The sequence below is a fragment of the Heterodontus francisci genome, chromosome 27 (assembly GCF_036365525.1).
Source record: "Heterodontus francisci isolate sHetFra1 chromosome 27, sHetFra1.hap1, whole genome shotgun sequence".
Classification (NCBI taxonomy): domain Eukaryota; kingdom Metazoa; phylum Chordata; class Chondrichthyes; order Heterodontiformes; family Heterodontidae; genus Heterodontus; species Heterodontus francisci.
In genome coordinates, this window is record NC_090397.1 from 70,299,046 (window position 1) to 70,319,280 (window position 20,235).

Sequence of the window (20,235 nt, forward strand, 5' to 3'; positions counted from 1 at the left end):
TGGTTGAAGAGTATACAAGGATAATGGAAGAGATTAGTGAAAAGTGTGAAATCTGTAAAAAGCATCGTAGGATGCCATCATGTCCTATTGTCAGCCTTTCACTGGCATGTAACTTTAATGAGGTAGTTGCCATGGATTTAAAGGTATGGGACAAAGACAAGAATATTTTCGTTATACATTTTATAGACCTAGCAACCAGATATAGTCTTTCTACAATAATAAATAGTAAGGACAAAAGGGTGATTATAGACAAAATTATGGAGAAATGGATAGGGACTGGACTTGGGGCACCAGCTAAGTTGCTGACTGATAATGGAGGGGAATTTGCCAATGACGAGTTCAGAGACATGTGTGAAAACATGAACATTATGGTTATGAATACTGCAGCTGAAGGTCCTTTCAGCAATGAGCTCTATGAAAGGAGTCACGCAGTGGTTGATGAAATGCTGCATAAAATCTTAGCTGACCAGCCAAACTGCAAGTTGGCAAATACCCTGTCATGGGCAGTTCATGCGGAGAATTCGCTTCAGATTGTTGGAGGATGTAGTCCCTATCAATTGGTCTATGGGCAGAATCCCAAATTGCCTTCTGTACTGTGCAACAGTCCTCCTGCTCTAGACAGGGAGATAGATAGCACAGGAGTAGGGAATAGTACGTTATAAGTTGGGTTCAGAGCAAAGGAGAAAGTAATAGTCTGAATCAGGGTTACTGTGTATGTATGTGAATGCACGGAGTGTGGTTAAGAAGACTGGTGAGGTACAGGTGCAGCTTGCCATGTGGAAATATGTTGTGGCTATAACAGAGACCTGGCTCAATGAAGGGCAGGACTGGGTGTTAAATATTCCTGGATACAAGGTGTTCAGGAAAGATAGTTCAATTTTTTTCTACACATTTGAATTTGAATATTTTACATGCAGGGAGATTGGCTTTCATCAAGGCTGAGGTCTGAGAAGATTCGCAGAGCTCTGAGGCATTGTATAAGGCCATGTGAGGCGGGATTTAGTTCAGGAGATTTGGTGTAGTATAAAAGAGAAGGGTCATAGGGAATGGAAGGGCCCTGGTAAGGTAATCAGTTAGAACGGTAAAACAGTAGTTATCAAGCATGGAAATCAAACTGTCAAGGTTCATTCATCATGATTAATCAGGGTTGATTACAAAATCTCAGAATCTGAGCAGCATATAGAGGGGAATGAGGCACCTTGTACCTCAAATACTCGTGTGTTTTGTGATGAAGGTCCTGAGGAATAGAATATGGTGGATGAAGATTTGATAGTAATGTGAGGGATCATGATGCTCTGGAAAGTTATCGCATCTAAAGGACAATTGCCACGAGTAGGTACTAGGATGACATATATTCAAGGAGTCTAATAGATGGAGGTATGCAACAATTGTGGGACGTGCAGGAAAATCTACAGGCACTTTTAAATATTCAAGATGATAGCCAAGAAACAAGGTCCATGGACTGACAGAATGGGTTGAAAGAGTGGAGGGTAAGAAAGCGCAGTGCAAGTTCCAATAGCAGGTCTGGAAGTGACTCTCACACATAAGGAAGCGATCACGTACTGGAGAAAGAGTACGTGCAAGGGAAATCTTCTAGCAGTAGTTCCGAAAGACATCAAAGTGCTAATAGAGGTCGTAGTTTTAGCAGATTCCACAATGAAATGAAGGCTAGAGGGCAGTCTTGGAGTAGAACTAGGAGCAGAAGTGACCGTGAAGTTTCAGTGGCTGCCAATGAACTTGAGGATAAACTAATAAGAGAAGCAAAACATAAGGAATTGGAGAGTTGAGTTTGGAGTTTATTCTGAGGTATCAGATAGGAGACAGCCAGCCTTGTCACATAGACGGATTTGTACTGAAAAATTCCTTCCCGATGGAACTTAAGGCTACAGCAAGGCGAGTTGTGAGGGGTTTTGAAGAGTGACTGGGGGATACCGATGTTAGAGTGGACTCTCCCACAGCTGGAAAAGTAATCTTGAAAATAGTTTTGGCTCTTTTGGCCACATATTCATGGGAGTGTAGATACAGTGACATAAAAGCTGCATTTCTGCAGGGTGATACTTTTCAGAGGGAAGTGTTCCTGAAACCACCTAAAGAGGCAGAAGATACAGAAGGAAAACTATAGAAACTGAACAAATTCATCTAAGGCCTTAATGATGCTTCCAGTGGTATTTCTTGGTGAAATCGGTTTTGTTGAAAATTGGTGTTCAAATAAAAGCAGATCCTGCGATGTTTTATTGGTATCATAAAAGAACACTTTCAGGCATCTTCATGATGCATGTTGATTATTTCTTATGGGGTGGTACTGCGGATTTTGAGAAATATCTTATTAATAAGATTAGGGCAGAATTTAAGATTGGGAGTCAGGCTTGTGGGCCTATAAATATATCGGTTTAATTATTAAGCAGACTAAGTCTGGAATAAGTTTGAATCAACAATCCTATTTACAGAGTGTTACTCCCAACCCAGTTAATCGCGTTAGGTAATCACAGAAAGATAATGATCTATTTAAAGCAGAGATTGCACAACTGCGAAGCCTGGTTCGTCAGTTAAACTGGTTGTGCTCTCAGACGAGGCCTGATGCTCATTTTGAGGTTCTGGAGTTAAGAACGATGATGAAATATCCGAAAGTTGAAAATGTATTAAGGGGCAAATAAAACATTAAAATAAACTAAATCTGGAGAAATGTGTCCTAAAGTTCCCAAATTAGGTGACCTAAAGGACATGAAGCTAAATAATTTTTAGTGATGTTTCACATGCTAATCTTGCTGATGGGTATTCGAGTGCAGCTGGTTTCATAATATTTCTGGTGGGTGAAAATGGGAAATGTTGTCCTTTTAGCTTGGGAGGTTAAGAAAATAAAACGGGTTGTTAAAAGCACATTAGCTGATGAAACACTGGGTCTTGTGGAGGCAGTGGATATGGAGTTCTATTTGTCAAATATTTTGGGTGAAATTCTGAACAAGGGACATATTGAAGATAGGATACCCATTGAAGGTTATGTGGATAATTGTTCTCTGTGGGACAATGTACTGTCTACAAAAAGTGAGAGTGAGAAAAGACTACGTATTGACCTCGCTGGATTGAAACACATGCTGGAGAGAAAGGAAATCTCCAAACTCAAATGGGTAGATGCAAGTCGTCAGTTATCTGACTGTTTCACAAGAGGAATGCTTGTACAAAGAAATTGTTAGCGGTGCTCAAGGAGGAGTGTCTCACAATGTAATACTTTGTACCCAATATGGAATTTATTTTGAAATGTTGTTTGAGCATATTAATCCAAGTTGTACTATAAAAGAAAGAAGGGAATCTGCTCATCGTGTAGCAATTGTTTATATGCAGGTGGAGGTTGTTAATTGGGGTCTTACTTGAGCACTTATAAGCAGACACTCGGAGACCAGTGGAGGGTTTTGAATGAGGAGCTACATGTTTGTAATCCTTTTACTCTGTACAATAAATGTGAAATGGAGTAAAGATAGGCTCCAACATTATCCTTCCACACGAAGCTTTCTGGTGTTTAACACACCCCGCCAACAGCTTTCAATTCGAACTTTTATCAGAACTCTGCAAATTTAGTGCTTCTTCTGAAAACGTTTCAACAGCAACTTGCCTTTATATAGTATCTTTAATGTAGTAAGACTTTCCAGGTTGTTTCACAGGAGTGTTATCAACCAAAATTTTGGGACTGAGCCACAGAGATATTAGGGCAAATGACAAAGTTTGGTCAAAGAGGTTGGTTTTAAGGAGTGTCTTAAAGGAGGAACAAGAGGTAGAGGCACGGAGAGGGTTAGGGAAGGAAATCCCAGAGCTTAGGTTCTCAGCAGCTGAAGGCACGAATGCCAATGGTGGAGCAGTTAAAATTGGGGATGCTTAAGAGGCCAGCATTAGGAGTGCAGAGATCTCTCAGGGTTATGGGTATTCGACAACATTCTTGATAGGATTTCCACTTCTCAATAGAGAGATCATAATTTCATAGAACAGAAAAATGTAAAAGCTTAATACTGTGATGAGTCAATATCTGACTGAAGTGATAGGTTAATGGTTCAGGTGGAGTTTTTCATTCCCAGTTTGCACGAAGGAGCTCAAAAGAATCATTAGCCTATCTTTCTCTTTCAGCTGCTGACTGACCTGATCTTTAGCACCAGCTTTTGCTGTTTTTATCCCATATTTACAGCATTTCCAGTTTTCTTTTAAACTGACTCAAAAAAGACTGCATTAATTTGACAAAACAGCGTTCTCCTTTTCCCCCCCACCCAAAATAAGTATTTTTATACAAACGTGATAGATTTTCACTGGCACCAATACCAAAATTCTGCTCACCGGTGATTTGGGCTCTTTAAGGTTTGCTCATTTTGAATTAAGGTTTTGACGCCAAATGTACGATCCTGCAATAATGCATGTTTTGAAAAAAATCTGCTTTTGTTTTTAATTGAAGAAACAGAGCTATTTAGGAGGCATTCTTGGCAGGCAACGGATTATTCCTGCAATTGACGTCATTTTGTCGCCATAAAAAGACAAACGACGTCTCTGGTAGCAACAAGGAAAGCAAATAATTGGGTAATACTTTCCACTTTGCCTGGCATATACAGGCTTGGATTTGAACTAAAAAAAAAAGTCAAAAGAAAGTCATTAATTCTGTCTCCCTATTCTCAACATACATTGAGCACCGAAATTCTGTCTCGTACTACAGAACCGTGTTAGAAACTCGTATTATATATTAAAGAGAGAGAGAGATATAAAATGAGCCATCATGGGTTGGGTTTGTACACTTTGGCACTGATACAGCAATAATTAAGTAATTAAGCTTGAAGTGGGACATCGTAATACGAATGTTTTCCATTACATAGAACATATATTTTTATCAAGTAATGTGGGCTTCATATCATTATTTTAATTACTATTTTGCTGATTATCCCACCTGGTCTAGCCTCTGTTGACGTTTCATTAACTCTTGCTCCAAGTCTGATTTCTTCTGAGCTTCTTCCTCTTTTCTCTGTTTAACGACTTGGTCTCTCTTTCTCTGCTCCATCACTCGTTGAAGCTCTGGTTTGTTTTGAGGAGCAATGCCCCTGGAAATAAAATATTCCATAAGTTACAGACATGGCACAAGAGATGTGCTGTGTGGCCTGCAGTTTGGGCCACACTTTACTTGATGCTACATGTTGGCTAGTGGGCTGAAGTGAATTTAAGCTTTGATGTGCTAGCCTAGGCAAAATATTACCTCTCTGGGATAGACTAGACTTCATAACCTAATTGCACTCCATTTAATTAGAAATGTAATAATCATCAATTTAAATGGATCATCATTGTGGTTTTGGGGAGATTTATTTTCTGAAATAATCTGCTGCAAATACATGATTTCAGAGATTCAGAAATAAAGAAACCTGCAAAAAGGTGACGCATGAGTAGGGTAAATTCAGCAATCCTGTGTTCCCAACTTTGAACCGCAATTGAAGGAAGTGCATGTCAGAGTATTATGGTTCTATGCTGTAGCCCTATCTCTCACCCTCTATTTGAATGTAGCTTAATGTCACTGATCTGTTTCAAGATTTTGTGACTATGAAGTGTTGGAACAAGCAATGTGAATAAACAAACACTTTAATTACAAAGATTACCTATCATTTCACAGCCTTCAAATATAGACAATGCCTATGGAACTAGCCTTGAATTTCTGTGGTTCAGATACCTTGAAATGAAAAGCTTGGCCATTTAAACTAGAAACACATTAACCTATTACCTGACCTAAATCAGAACTTAAACTCTCCAACCAGCATGTGCATTCCTGTACCTTACAGGAACAGTCAACAAAACCAAAATTCACCCTGTGTTTGCTAAAGAAATCAATTAAGAAACCGAGACAAAAGTGTTTAATTTTTAATCACAAGTTCCTGCTCACAGTAACTGCAGCCCAATGGGATCAGAATTATCAATGTGAAATACAACTGATTTGCTCAAATTTTTTTTTATATAAGGCGGTAGAAACATTTATAATACACTTAGCAAGGGTATTATTTTACTATAGCTTATCTAAATTTTAAAAGGTACATACTAATCAAAAAATCACATGATTTGCTGTACCCGTCAGCACAATTTTAATTATAAGACTCAATCTATTTGTCTCAAATTATATAGTGCTACATTGCCTTGTACCCATTATTGTTCAGTAAGGACACTTTCCATATATCTGTCCTGGATTCCGTGAATTCATTGCATCTCACTAGTGATGTCCCTGTCTCTCTCAAAACCACAAATAATTAATCTGTGGAGCAATAACCTATGGTGCAAAGGAGAGGGAGATACTGCGCAAACACTGAATCAACTTATGTCAAGAAATCCAAACTGCTTGTGACAAAAAAATCGATGAACTGCATACAAAGCAATCAAGAGGGCGCTTGGCCCTGCCACCACCAAAGCTGTTCCCCTGAAGTTGGCATGTGAAGTACTCACCGTCAGAAGTAAACAAATGTCTCGCTGGGCTGAACACCACTGTCAGCTATACTCGTGAGTCGGATATCTCCCAGTCGGCGCTTGACATTTTCATGCAACTTCCTGTCATGAATGAGTTAGATGCAGAACCCTCATCACTAGAGCTCGAGAAGGCCATGGACTACCGAGCGAACAGAAGGGCACCGGGCAAGGACGGAATCCCAGCCGAACTGCTCAAGCATGGAAAGTCCCAACTATTGCCACACCTTTTATAACCTTCTCTTTCTCTGCTGGAAAGTAGGCTCTGTTCCACAGAAGATACAAAAACAAAGGCAACAGAGGAGACTGCAACAACTACAGGGGCATCTCACTCCTTAGTGTCACGGGGAAGGCCTTTGCTTGGGTCATACTTAAAAGCCTCCATTTACTTGCAGACTGAGTGTACCCGGAAACAAAGTGCAGTTTCTGTGCTGACAGATCTACTGTGGATGTGATCTCCATACGCCAGCTACAAGAGAAGTGTAGGGAATAGAGTATAACCCTTTACCTTACTTTCATAGATCTCACTAAGGCATTCGACACCATCAGCAGAGCAGGGCTCTACAGGTTTTTGGGAAAAATTGGCTGTTCACTGAAGCTCCTCATTCTCATCCGCTCCATCTAGGACAACATGCACTGCACTGTACAGTTTGATGGCTCCACTTCTGACCGTTTGAGTGAAGAATGGAGTGAAACAGGGTTGTGTCCTAGCCCCCAATTTTTTTGGCATTATCTCCATGCTCCTGACCTTTGCCTTATCTGCATATAAGGAAGGATTCTACTTGCACACTAGGTCAGACAGCAAGCTCCACAATCTATCAAGGCTGAAATCAAAGCATAAAAACACATCACGTCCTGATCAGAGAACTCCTCTACACTGATGATGCTGTGCTAGTCGCTCACAAGGAAACTCAGCTACAAAGACTCATGGACTGTCTCGCCCGTTCCTGTAACTTCTTGTCCTTGACTAAGTGTCAAGAAAACCATGGTTCATGGGACAAGGTGTTGCATCTCTGCCCTGATCACACTAAATAACACCCCACTGAAAGTGGTTAGAAAATTCTGCTACCATGGGTCCACGGTGACAGACAATCTGTCCCTTGATGCAAAGCTTGATATATGCAGAGAAAGCAGTTACCACCTTTGGCCGCCTTGCAAAATGCACATGATCTAACACCAAGCTGATTGTTTATAAGGCCTTCCTGCATGGCCCTGAATCATCAGCGACTTACAGCTGCCAGGAAAAGCTCAATCATTTCCATCTTCGCTGTCTGTGGTGCATGTTGGGCATCTCCCGACCGGTCAAAATCACAAATGTCACAGTCCTCTCAAAGGCAGAGCTGCCTAGTGTGTTGGCACTAAATCAAACAGAGGCGACTTTGGCAGATCGGACACGGCCACGGGATGGAAGACTGTCGCATACCAAAGGACCTTCTGTATGGTGAGGTAGCCGGGGTCAGAGGACCAGTGTGGCGCCCAAAGCTCTGCTTCAAGGAAGCTTGCAAGCATGACATGAAGGCCCTAAATGTCAATTATCAAACCTGGGAGTCACTAGCTGGTGAAAGAGGGAAATGGCGACACCTCCTGTGGACTGGTGTGCAATACCACGAAGACCAGTTGCTACAGCAGCTTGGCAACAGGCGCCAACGTCAAAAACAACAACTCAGTGTCACGTGGCAGCTTCACATGTGGCACTTGTGGCAGAACCTGCCTCTCCGGGATTGGCCTTCACAGCCATCAGCAAAGGTGCACAAAGAGAAGGCACCCCACCAAAATGGATTGTTTGCTGTGTGTCCATCATCTTTCTTAGATGGAAAGATACCAACACAGGAGTTGCTTTGTATCAGTGTTACTTTAATTCAGATTCTGCAGTCTAGTGTCCGTGAGCTGGCTCCTGATGTTCACACTATTAAATTCAGTTCAATTAGCCAGGTGGCAGGAACTCAGAAACTGGAGCTACTTTTACACAGTCACTGTTTTAATTCAAATTTCCGAATTATCAGCACAAGCATGATGGGCTGAATGGTCCCTGTGTGGCCGAATTCTATGATAAGATTGGTTTCCAAGAGCCAAGTCCCAGTGTTTGAGCAGCCAGAATTATCCTGCATTCAGGCAACCGATGTGAACTGTTGAGATAGGGGAGCAACATAAACGCCAAATGCCACTTATGGGCACTGCTCCTTCAGAATCTCAACTAAAATAAGGCCAATAGCAAAGCATCTTAAATCTCTTTTCAGCTATATAGCTGCAGGATATCTGACTCAGTTGCAGAGACACTAGGGTCAATTTCCTCAAGATTTCATCCCTCAGCTGCTGTTACATTGCAGAACCCCCTCGTGTGTAGTTAAAGCGATGGAGTGAGAGAAGACTCCAGGAAATTTGCTATCATCTGCTTACAAGATTCAGGTCTGCCTTAGATCTTCCTTTGGGTAGAGTGGTGCTTGACCCTCCTGTAAGGGATCTAATGTACTGCAGTCTTCCTGTACTGTCCAATATCTAATGATACAATAGTGTAGCCCAAGGATGCATCAGTGAGAACTCCTGGTGACTTGAACCAGATTTTGAAGCTTACACTCACATTTGCATGTTCGTATCTCCAGTCTGTCCAGAGGCAGAATGAGAACTTAACGACGTGATGCCAAATATGAACTATTAAATCTGTTTTATTTACAGACAGCAAGAGAACGTACAGAAAAAGTCAAATTTCCTCAATCTCACTTCTGTCCTCAGCAATAAGCCCCATGTTCTGTCCCTTTTATGGGCTGATTTGCTTGTTTTACCTTCTGATTTAACCAACTTCTAATCATAAAAACTGACCTTGTGCATTTTAGTTTCCAGCTGTGGGCCCCCAGACTTGCAGCTTACAGTCTCTGGTTTAAAACATCAAGCTAACAGCCCACATGCCCCTTTGTCCTGCTCTCTGGGTTTCCAGTGAGAGTCTTGAGTCTCGGACTTCCTTGCCCACTGAGTGATTCACCAACGAGCCTGCCAATCAAATCACCAACTCTCATCCCCTGGGGTGGAAATATGCAGAAAGCATCTGCTTCTATTCCCAAAAGTGAATTGGGGGGCAGGGTGGGGGATGGTGTTTGTAGGGGGAGGGAGGGTCATTCTGTATAATAGGGCTAGCAGGAGACATTTGGTCCTCATTGAATACATTCAACTGTGAACTGTGACATTTTATGGATTTGATACACGTCATAGAGATACAGCACTGAAACAGGCCCTTCGGCCCACCGAGTCTGTGCCGACCAACCACCCATTTATACTAATCCTACATTAATCCCATATTCCCTACCACGTCCCCACCATTCTCCTACCACCTACCTACACTAGGTAGGTAAATTGACCATTGTTTATATACACCTATCAACCTGCAAGTCTTTTGGCTGTGGGAGGAAACCGGAGCACCCAGAGAAAACCCACGCGGTCACAGGGAGAACTTGCAAACTCCGCACAGGCAGTACCCAGAACAGAACCCGGGTCGCTGGAGCTGTGAGGCTGCGGTGCTAACCACTGCGCCGCCCATGTCGTCACAGCTTTAAAAAGAAATCCTGTGTGAATTCACTTCATTTTATAAAAACACAACGTAAGTCAATCCCAAGTCCTTTCAATAAAAAAGTTTAAAAATTCTAAGATGCAACACATTACAAGGATGAAAATAATGGAGTAGATCTTTATCTCTGCTGCCCAGGCTGGGCACAGGGAGCAAAATCCAACAGACAGGATCACATGCCCCTTGTTATATCCCTCTGATTTTTCCTTCTATTAGGATGAATGGGAGGAAATTGGGTGGGATCAGTACCAGGATGTGATCCTCCTTGACAGAGGTTCCTTTCTGGACTTTTCCCAGCCGATCCTTTTTGCCCGGTCGTGAAAGGTGAAAATCTGCCCGTATTCATTTGAAAATTAGAACCACCTTTATATTAAACCTCTTTCCATGCTGGTGAAATGTAACCAGTTCCTTTATGCCTATAAATACTATGGGTGAAATTTTAACCTAAAAAACTGAGTTTGGGTTGGATGGGTGTCTGAAGCCTTGAAAATCCAAACCCGCCTTCAGCTATAACTGAGGCAGGAAGGTGGGTGAGCAACCAAACTGTTTTAAAGGAGCGCATTGGCACTTTAAATATGATAATGAGGTTGTGAGCCTCATTGTTATTCAGTTTTCCACTTTAAATATGTGCAGCCAGATTTCCCCGATTTTTCTCAGGAAACCTCGCAGCTACATCCAGGTGAGGTCTACAGTATCCAGGAGATGAGTATCTTTACACCTGGATCCAGCATACCTGCCTGAGGAACCCCCATGATCGGGCACCAATACCCCTCCCACCCCCATAAGTCTTCCCCGCGAGGCCTCAGACCTTTCCCCAGATCCCGAGTCTCCAACCTCCCACAATCCAGAGACCCCGGATCAGCAGCAACCCTACCCCTCTACCCAATCATTTAGGATCCAGCAGAGTATCAAAGGTCGATATGCACAGTGAGATGGGGTGTGCTGTCCTCCGGATGAGTGCAAGTCAGCCCCTCTGCGGGAAGGGGAAAATGCAGGGCAGGCATGTGACCTGCAGCCCCCAAAGAAAAGTTAACGAAACAAAACTATCTTGATCAGACACCCTGTACAATTGATAGCAGGGAGGGGGACATGTGGATAACGATGTTCAATGTCAATGGGAACTGGCTAGACTCTCTCTTTTGTTGGAGATGATCATTGCCATGCAATTGTGTGGCATGAATGTTGCTTGACACTATCAGCCCAGGCTTGAATGTCCAGGTCTTGCTGCATGTGGGCACAGACTGCTTCAATATCTGAGGAGTTATGAATGCGACTGAATCAATAGCAAACATCTAAACATGATGGAGATGAAGCAGCTGAAGATGGTTGGACCTAGGACACTACCCTGAGGAACTCCTGCAGTGATATCCTGGGGCTGAGATCATTGACCTCCAACAACCACAACATCTTCCTTTTGAGCTAGGTATGACTCCAACCAGCGGAGAGTTTTCCCCCTGATTCCCATTGGCTCCAGTTTTACTCAGACCTCATTTCAGTCCTTTGTTCTTTTGAATCTCACTGGACCAGGGAGAAAATGATGATCTGACCATCATGACTATACTTGCGACACACCTGTGGCTATGAAATCTCCTGGGAGAAGCAAACAAAACCAAAGAAAAGCCCAAAACAGGAAAAATACACTGGAAAATCTGTCTCCAATCCCCTTGGGTGATTGAAACCAGTAGAGGATATCTGGTAACAGTTGGCTTCGATGTACTTGCAGACAGACTTCAGAGAACCATTAAAGGGAGACTTGGTCATCTCATGGGAAGTGCATTGCTGTTGAACAGAGCAATGACCCATGGGAGGACCCAGACTCTAGCAGTGTTAAGCAGCTGGAAGCACAGGAAGAGACAGGCGGCTCTTAAGTTGCTGGTAATTCCCTGCTTGCTGTTCCCTCTGGAAATGAGAGAGACAGGAGAAGACACTGGAACAAGTTGGCACATGCAGCTGGAACAAGACAAGCTATTCCTGGCACAGACAGAACCATCTGGGTTTACCACATGATGACGTACGCACCAGCTGAATCACAAGCAGTCACCATACCTACTCTTCCAAAAGGTACTCACATTGATTATAGTAGCACTGAAACAAGATAGTCTAATAGCTCATGCAGTACAGAATTTCCCTGCTATTTACTCTTCTTTGGATAAGATTAGAGAATAGCGGAACATATATTCCGATACCCTGAGCAGTTAAATAATTTAACTGGAGCTGGGGTTTTTTTAAAAAAACATTTTTTGCAGTATTAAAAAATGGAAAATTTCAAGTGTTTCCACAGCAAGAAAACTGGAAGACACCAGCAGTGCCATTTCCACCCCCCCCCACCTCCCAGTTCCAGAGTTTCATTTTGGCCAAGACTGGCTCAGCACAGTCCAGGAATCAAACCTGGCGGCAGCCTAGTCTGTCCGAGTCAGTTCCACTCTGGGCATTGATCCATCAGGCAGGATTCCCTGGTGCTTTTAAATATCATCCAAATCAGGTTTCAGAGCATGTTGGCTTGTACTGTTCCTGAAACCTCCCCCAAACCAGGAAAAGATCCTTTCACATTGCAGAAGTGGCTTGTATCTATAAGTACATTCATTTTCCATCCACCAACAATTACCAATGGGAAAAATGGAGACCATAACTTGCCTTTACATAGCACCTTTAATAGTAAAATGCCCCAAGGTGCTTCACAGGAGCATTATCAAACAGAATTTATAAAGCCATATAAAGAAATATTAGGACAGGTGACCAAACGTTTACTCAAAGCGATTAGGTTTGAAGCAGTGTGGTAAAGGATAAGGGAGAGGCGGAGAGTTTTAGGGAGGGAATTTCAGTTATGGGATAGTTCAGACAGTGATTTTATTTACCTTTTCTGGTTTATTATCAGCTCTCTGTGAAGGTCCTGGTGATTTTTTGATGATTTCACAGGATTGATCAGTTTTTTAGGTTTAATGAGTTCTGCACTGTCTTCGTCGTCTATATAGTCTGGTTCAGCCATAGTGGTCCTTCCAAAATCCTGCACTGTGTGTTCCAATGCTGGCTTTTCACTCTCTGTAAAAACAAATGAATCAAATGTGAATAATTCAGCATCAATTTTACTATATTTGAAAAGCTCAGTGCACAGGAATTTTCTTTCCTCTAGTTGCTGAATGTAAATAAAAATTCCTTTGTACACTATTTTAACACAATTGTTAACCAGTTTATTTGAACAAGTATGCCACTACAGGAAACCAAATCACAAAAAGGTTTCAAGCGATTTTCTTTGTCTGATGTAAGAATGGAAAGCTTGGTAGTTTAAAATGTCCCAACTCTCATCAGTCACTCCAAGTTGGGTTGGGGTGCAGTGATGGGGAGATGTCCTGCTTGGCTTAAACTGTTGTGCTTCCTAACAACAAGGAGATTCAGGGGCAGACCTAACCCAGGTTTAAAAAAATGTGGATAAATAATTAAATAGTTGTTTGCAACATCACACCCTCCCCCCCCCCCCCCCCACCCCACCCCATTACCACACTTTTGTTGCCCTGGCTGGTGAGAACTCCAATGGGCTGTCAATGTCTCTCCATCTCACTTATACAAAATAGAATAGTCTCCCATTGAGCCAACGATTCCTCTGAAAATCTGGCCAAAAGACTGCAACCTGAATATGGGATTGGAATTGGATTGAGCATGAAGTTGCCATGACAAGGTTCAGTTGGCAGCACTCTCACCAGAGTCCCACTCCAGGGACTTGAGCACATAGTCTAGGCCGACACTCCTGTGCAGCACGGAGGGGGCACTGCACTTTGGAGGTGCCTTCTTCTCGGATGAGATGTCAAGTTGAGGCCCTGTCTCCTCTCTTGATTGGATGTAAAAAAATAAAATCCCAGGGCACCATTTTGAAGAGGAGCAGGGAGGTCTCCCCAGTGTCCTGGCCAGTATTTACACCTCAATCAACATCACTAAAACAGATTATCTGGTCATTATCGCATTGCTGTTTTGTGGGAGCTTGCTGTGTGCAAATTGGTTGCCAGTGTTTCCTACATTACAGCAGTGACTACACCTCAAATGTACTTCATTGGCTGTAAAGCGCTTTGGATGTCCTGAGGACATGAAAGGTGCTATAGAAATGCAACAGCAGCAGTAACAACTTCTATTTATCTTGTACCCTCAACATAATAAGTCCCAAGGTGCTTCACAGGAGCATTATAAAACAAAGTATGACACTGAACCACAAAAGGAGATATGTCAGATGACCAAAAGCTTGGTCAAAGAAGTTGGTTTTAAGGAGTGCCGTAAAGGAGGAAAGTGAGGTAGAGAGGTTTAGAGAGGGTATTCCAGAGTTTAGGGCCCAGGTGGCTGAAGGCGTGGCCGCCAATGTTGGATTGATTAAAATCGGGGATGCACAAGAGGCCAGAATTAGAGGAGTGCAGATAGCTCGGAGGGTTGTGGGACTGGAGGAGATTGCAGAGATAGGGAGGGGTCGAGGGCATGGAAGGAATGAGAATTTTAAAATCAAAATCTTGCTTGACCAGGAGCCAATGTAGGTCAGTGAGCACAGGGATGTTAGGTGAACAGGATTTGATGCAAGTTAAGACAGGCAACAGAGTTTTAGATGACCTTGAGTTCATGGAGAGTAGAATATGGGAGACCAGCCAGGAGTGCGTTGGAATAGTTAAGTTTGGAGGTAACAAAGGCATGAATGAGAATGAATGCATGTCTTTCCTTTTTTTTCTGAAAAAGACATTTGGCTTGAACTGCAAATTCTTTTTCAGTCTGCAGAACTTGCTGAACCGCTGGCCATAGCATTTCTAAAACGTTCTGGGACCAATTTTCAACTTCTGCAGTAACTACTAATTATCCAGAGGAAGATATGTAGACACAAGTTCAATGTTGGTGTAACCAGGGTCACTGGCGGTGGTTTTTAATTATAATTTTGATATCTGTGGATGTCTCTGTGATTGGAAATCTGGACTGGACACTTTTGAATCCGTCATTTGTGGGACTAGGTGAGTTGCTCTTCCAGAGAGCTAGCATGGATATGACAGGACGAATGGCCTCCTTCTTTGCGGTAACCTTTCTACGATTGTATTGGGGCCAAATTGTGAAGGGTTGGCATTCAATTCTTCACACATCTGTTGTCATGGCTTGCTTTGGAGTTCATTAAAATTTGAGATTAGAATTAAAACTATTGGAGAGGTATAACAGACAAGGCGTTACACCACATTAAAACTTTGGAAAAGAAAGAAAATCTAGACCAGGGCAACTGAAAGGGCATGAAACAATCCTGATCCAAGCATAATTCAACTTGCAGTTTTCCTGAAACTTTCTTTAGTCAAGAAAAAAAAAATCTGTATTAACTTTAGATTTAAGAAAAGATATTTATAAAGTTCTAGTAAGGTATAGTTCAAAAGAATATATCAGACAACAAATTGTGTGCTATTTTGATGAAGGTGGTAACTAGTTAATTTTAAAATAAATTAGAAAAATGTGATCCAAATGTGTTAGATGCTCATACGGAATGTCACAAACAATAATTTATAGGTAGTTTACAATTATATCATCATCATCTGACAGAAACAAAACAGGTGAGAAAGTTTAAAAATGTGTATATAAAAGGAAAACAAATCCTTTATCAATGCCTTTTTGCAGAAGGGTTTACAAACATGATACAACACTGGTGCAGGTTCTGGTAGTGCTACAGGTTTTAACAATCAGCAGCCTCCAGTCAAAATGTTTTTTTTTTCTAGGTGCTGACACACCTGCTATGCAATTCCAGCATTTTCAGTTTTTATTAACAACCAAGTAGATTAAGTTAGTCTTGGTTTGTGAGACTTCTCAGAACTTGTTTAGGGTCTGAAAAATACAAGACTGCACGAGTTAATTATACCATACTACAGCTTCAAGGCAAAAGTGAAGAGTATTGTTTTTGTTGAAAACAGCTTCTGTTTAATTGCATATTTGCAAAGAAATGCCCACAATATAACTTTGACTGTAGATAACCACATATAATTCTGGTTATTCGTCACACTTTAACAATTTCTATTCTTTTAAAAGCAACTTTACAATAACTAGAGGACTGGTCACAAAGCTTTCTCAAGGCTTCCCAAATCCCTTTCACTCTGCCTCTGAGCCCAACACATCTCAATTACTATAATAAAAACAAGAAATGCTGGAAATACTCAGCAAGTCTGGTAGCATCTGTGGAGAGAGAAGCACAGTTAACATTTCAGGTCAGTGACCCTTCTTCAGAACTGACAAATATTAGAAATGTCAAAGGTTATAAGCAAGTAAAGTGGGGATGGGGCAAGAGATCACAAAGGAGAAGGTGTTGACAGGACAAGGTCACATAGCTGACCAGAAGGTCATGGAGCAAAGGCAAACAATATGTTATGGTGTGTTGAAAGACAAAGCATTAGTACAGATAGGGTGTTAACGGACTGAATATTGAACAGCCGCAAGTACAAACATGAAAAAAAAACAGTGGGTAAGCAAACTGAACAAACTAAGATGAAACAAAATAAACAAAAATATTTTTAATAAAGGAAAAATAAATAACTAAAAATAAAAGTAAAATGGGGGGCCCGTCATGCTCTGAAATTATTGAACTCAATGTTCAGTCCAGCAGGCTGTAGTGTGCCTAATCGGTAAATGAGATGCTGTTCCTCAAGCTTGCGTTGATGTTCACTGGAACACTGCAGCAATCTCAGGACAGAGATGTGAGCATGAGAGCAGGGGGGAGTGTTGAAATGGCAAGCAACCGGAAGCTCGGGGTCCTGCTTGCGGACTGAGCAGAGGTGTTCCGCAAAGCGGTCACCTAGTTTGTGTTTGGTCTCCCCAATGTAGAGTAGACCACATTGTGAGCAGCGAATACAGTATACTACATTGAAAGAAGTACAAGTAAATCGCTGCTTCATCTGAAGGGAGTGTTTGGGGCCTGGGATAGTGAGGAGAGAGGAGATAAATGGGCAGGTATTACACCTCCTGTGATTGCAGGGGAAGGTGCCATGGGAAGGGAAGGAGGTGGTGGGGGTAATGGGGGTAGTGGATCAGGGTGTCGCGGAGGGAACGATCCCTTCGGAATGTTGACAGGGGAAGGGAGGGGAAGATGCGTTTGGTAGTGGCATCATGCTGGAGTGGCGGAAATGGCGGAGGATGATCCTTTTGGATATGGAGGCTGATGGGGTGGAAAGTGAGGACTAGGGGAACCCTGTCACGGTTCTGGGAGGGAGGGGAAGGGGTGAGGGTAGAAGTGCGGGAAATGGGCTGGACACACTTGAGGGCCCTGTCAACAACAGTGGGGGGAATCCTCGGTTGAGGAAAAAGGAAGACATATCAGAAGTGCTGTCATGGAAGGTAGCATCATCAGAGCAGATGCGTCGGAGACGGAGAAACTGGGAGAATGGAATGGAGTCCTTACAGGAGGCAGGGTGTGAAGATGTGTAGTCGAAGTAGCTGTGGGAGTTGGTGGGCTTATAATGAATATTAGACAGCCTGTCCCCAGAGATGGAGACAGAGATGTCGAGGAAGGGAAGGGAAGTGTCGGAGATGGACCATGTAAAGGTGAGAGAAGGATGGAAATTAGAAGCAAAGTTGATAAAGTTTTCCAGTTCGGGGCGGGAGGAGGAAATGGCTCCGATTACAGTCATCAATGTACCGGAAAAAAAGTTGGGGGAGGATGGCCTGAGTAGGACTGGAACAAGGAATGTTCGACATATCCCACAAAAAGATATGCATAACTAGGACCCATGTGGGTACCCATAGCAACACCTTTTACTTGAAGGAAGTGAGTGGAGTTGAAGGAGAAGTTGTTCAATGTGAGAACAAGTTCAGCCAGGCGGAGGAAGGTGGTGGTGGATGGGGACTGGTTGGGCCTCTGTTCAAGGAAGAAGCTCATTTACTAGATGACTTTAGCACCACTGTGCTCCAGGCTGCACAGTCACAAGTCATCCACTCTTGTTGCATGCCGTAAAAACCTACAAATTAAATTTTTTACAAATTGGAAGATGGATTTCATACCAGTCAAATGTTCCCCAAACAATATTGCGACATATAGGGCTGAATTTTGTGCTGGAGGCAGGGCTCCTGACATTGGGCAGAAAAGGTGAGGGATCCCCGCCCCATCTCTGCCTTTTCATGCTCCTCCAGAGCGATCCTCCGGTCTTTTTTGAAACAAAGTTTTAGCAGGTGGGATCCCCATCCCTTTAAAGACCTTTAAAGGGATGAGGATCCCGCCTCCATTGGGAGTGGTGGCCACTGTTGGTCCTGCAGAGGCCTTGCATCCAGGCCCAGCGCTGGAACCCCAGAACCACGGTAGGAGAGGCGGGGTCACTGGGGCTAGTCCGGAAGGCCTCTGCAAGGGGGTCATGCAGCCCAGCTGGAGGGGGCTCCTTGGGGAATAAAGTCGTTCTGGTTTGGAGGTCCTCCATGGGCCACAAATGTCCCACAAAGGAGGGACACTCCGCAAGTCCACAGGGAGGGCAACTGGTTTTACAAGGTGCCCTCCCTGCGTGGCAGAGGCTCCCCCTCCGCCGCTGATATGATCCCTGTGGCGGTGGGAAGAGGCCCTTTATTGGCTGTTAATAGGTCCTTTAAGGGCCTCATTTGGGCTCTGGACAGGAAGGCCATCGTCAGCCTATCCCGCCCCCAGGAAGATCACTGGGCGATGGGGAGGAAATGGGCCCTCCACCCTGCTGTCCCTCCTGCCACATGTTGTGATACACCATACCCTCACCCCCCGCCTCTGATCCTAAGGGGGCCTCACAACATCCCGGCGATTAAGTAAAGTTCACTTTCGTCTCGTAAAATGGGAAGCGAGGAAACAGATGATTACAGAAAACAGCTTATCGTGATTGCCTGAAAGTACTTGGTGTGTGTGTGTGTGTGCATGTGTCACAAACTGCCCTGTAACAGATCCAAAACATTACAGAATCATCTTCACTATTTTGACCAGGTGTCTGAAGCTTTAGCAGGGGGATGGTTAATATTACCTTCTATTAAAAAGGAGCAAGCATGCTGCTTCTGATGGCATTTCCCACTTGCAAAAATTCTTGCCCCACAAAGAATGTGTGAAATGGTCTGGAAGTATTCTGAACTCATTCACTAAAATTTACCGGATTGACTTTCTGCAAGAATGTGTCTTGTGACCTCTGATGGGAAAGTTGGATAATCTGTTTGATTCTTGACAATTTTCAAAAAAAAGTTTTAAGCATTTCTTGCCTCACATCAAGCAGAGATGGGAATAGAATTTTCTACAGGCAATTTGGAGAATGTGAGGTATTTATTAGTCATTGCTTGATCAAAACTGAACTGTGCCAATTGCAGTCTTCTCTTAAAAACCTTTGCAATCTTAAACTTCTACCAATTCTCCCTTTAGTTTTCTCGAGAGGAAAATGCACTGGTACGTCATTGTCCCTACTGCCTCAGTTCTTCAGCATACGTTATTAATCTTGTAGCCCTCTGCTGCTGAATCCTCTCCAATAACATGACAGAGTTGGTTTCCTGTTTAGCACATAGATTTTTACTTATTACTCCATGATGTCTGTTAAACATTTAAAGAGAGAGTGGCACAATGCTCAAATTGAAATTGAAAATGTATATAAATCCGACAGCTATTTACTGAGACCAGTTCCACAAAGGCGGTCATGTGCAAGGAAGTTACTTAGCAGAAGAGTATTTAGGGAGGTTTATAAACCCAGACTGGTTGGAGTTGGCAGCATGTAAACTAAAAAGAAACTCCGAGCTCTGGTTGCCACATAGCATCTCATTTCCCTTTACTCTGCTTAACCAAAACCACATGCACACATTTAACAAATTTAGTCAATATTAAAAACAGCCAAAAAGCTATTGGATCTGTTCTGTTGCCACTTTGAAGAGTGTACTTAGAAACTATTAGCATTTTTAAACCAACTTTTCCCCTCTCTATATTCTATAATTTTACCCCTACTGCAGGCTGTTTACTATCATCGGTCTGGCTACACAGTCAGAGGTGCCGTCTTTCTGATGAGACGTTAAATCGAGGCCCTGTCTGTCCTCTCATGCGGGTGTCAAAGATCCCATGGCACTCTTTTGAAAAGTAGGGGAATTCTCCCCAGTGTCCTGGCCAATGTTTATCCCTCAAATCAACATTACACAAACAGATTATCTGATCATCATCACATTGCTGTTTGTGGGAGCTTGCTGTGCGAACAAACTGGCTGCCACATTTCCAATGTTACAATAGTGACTGCATTTCAAAGAAGTGCTTCATTGTT

General features: G+C 42.8%; 1 protein-coding gene across 6 annotated transcripts in view; it reads right to left on the reverse strand.

Moving 5' to 3' along the window:
• Positions 1-20,235, reverse strand: part of LOC137384900 (protein FAM107B-like) — a 146,283-nt gene that overhangs the window by 8,969 nt on the left and 117,079 nt on the right. For all 6 annotated transcript variants that reach the window (XM_068059574.1, XM_068059580.1, XM_068059577.1 and 3 more), the window contains exons 2-3: positions 12,874-13,057; positions 4,916-5,066 (exon numbers count right to left, since the gene is read on the reverse strand). In XM_068059574.1, coding sequence (XP_067915675.1) covers positions 4,916-5,066; positions 12,874-13,057 — 335 coding nt within the window. The remainder of the gene's footprint in view (positions 1-4,915; positions 5,067-12,873; positions 13,058-20,235) is intronic.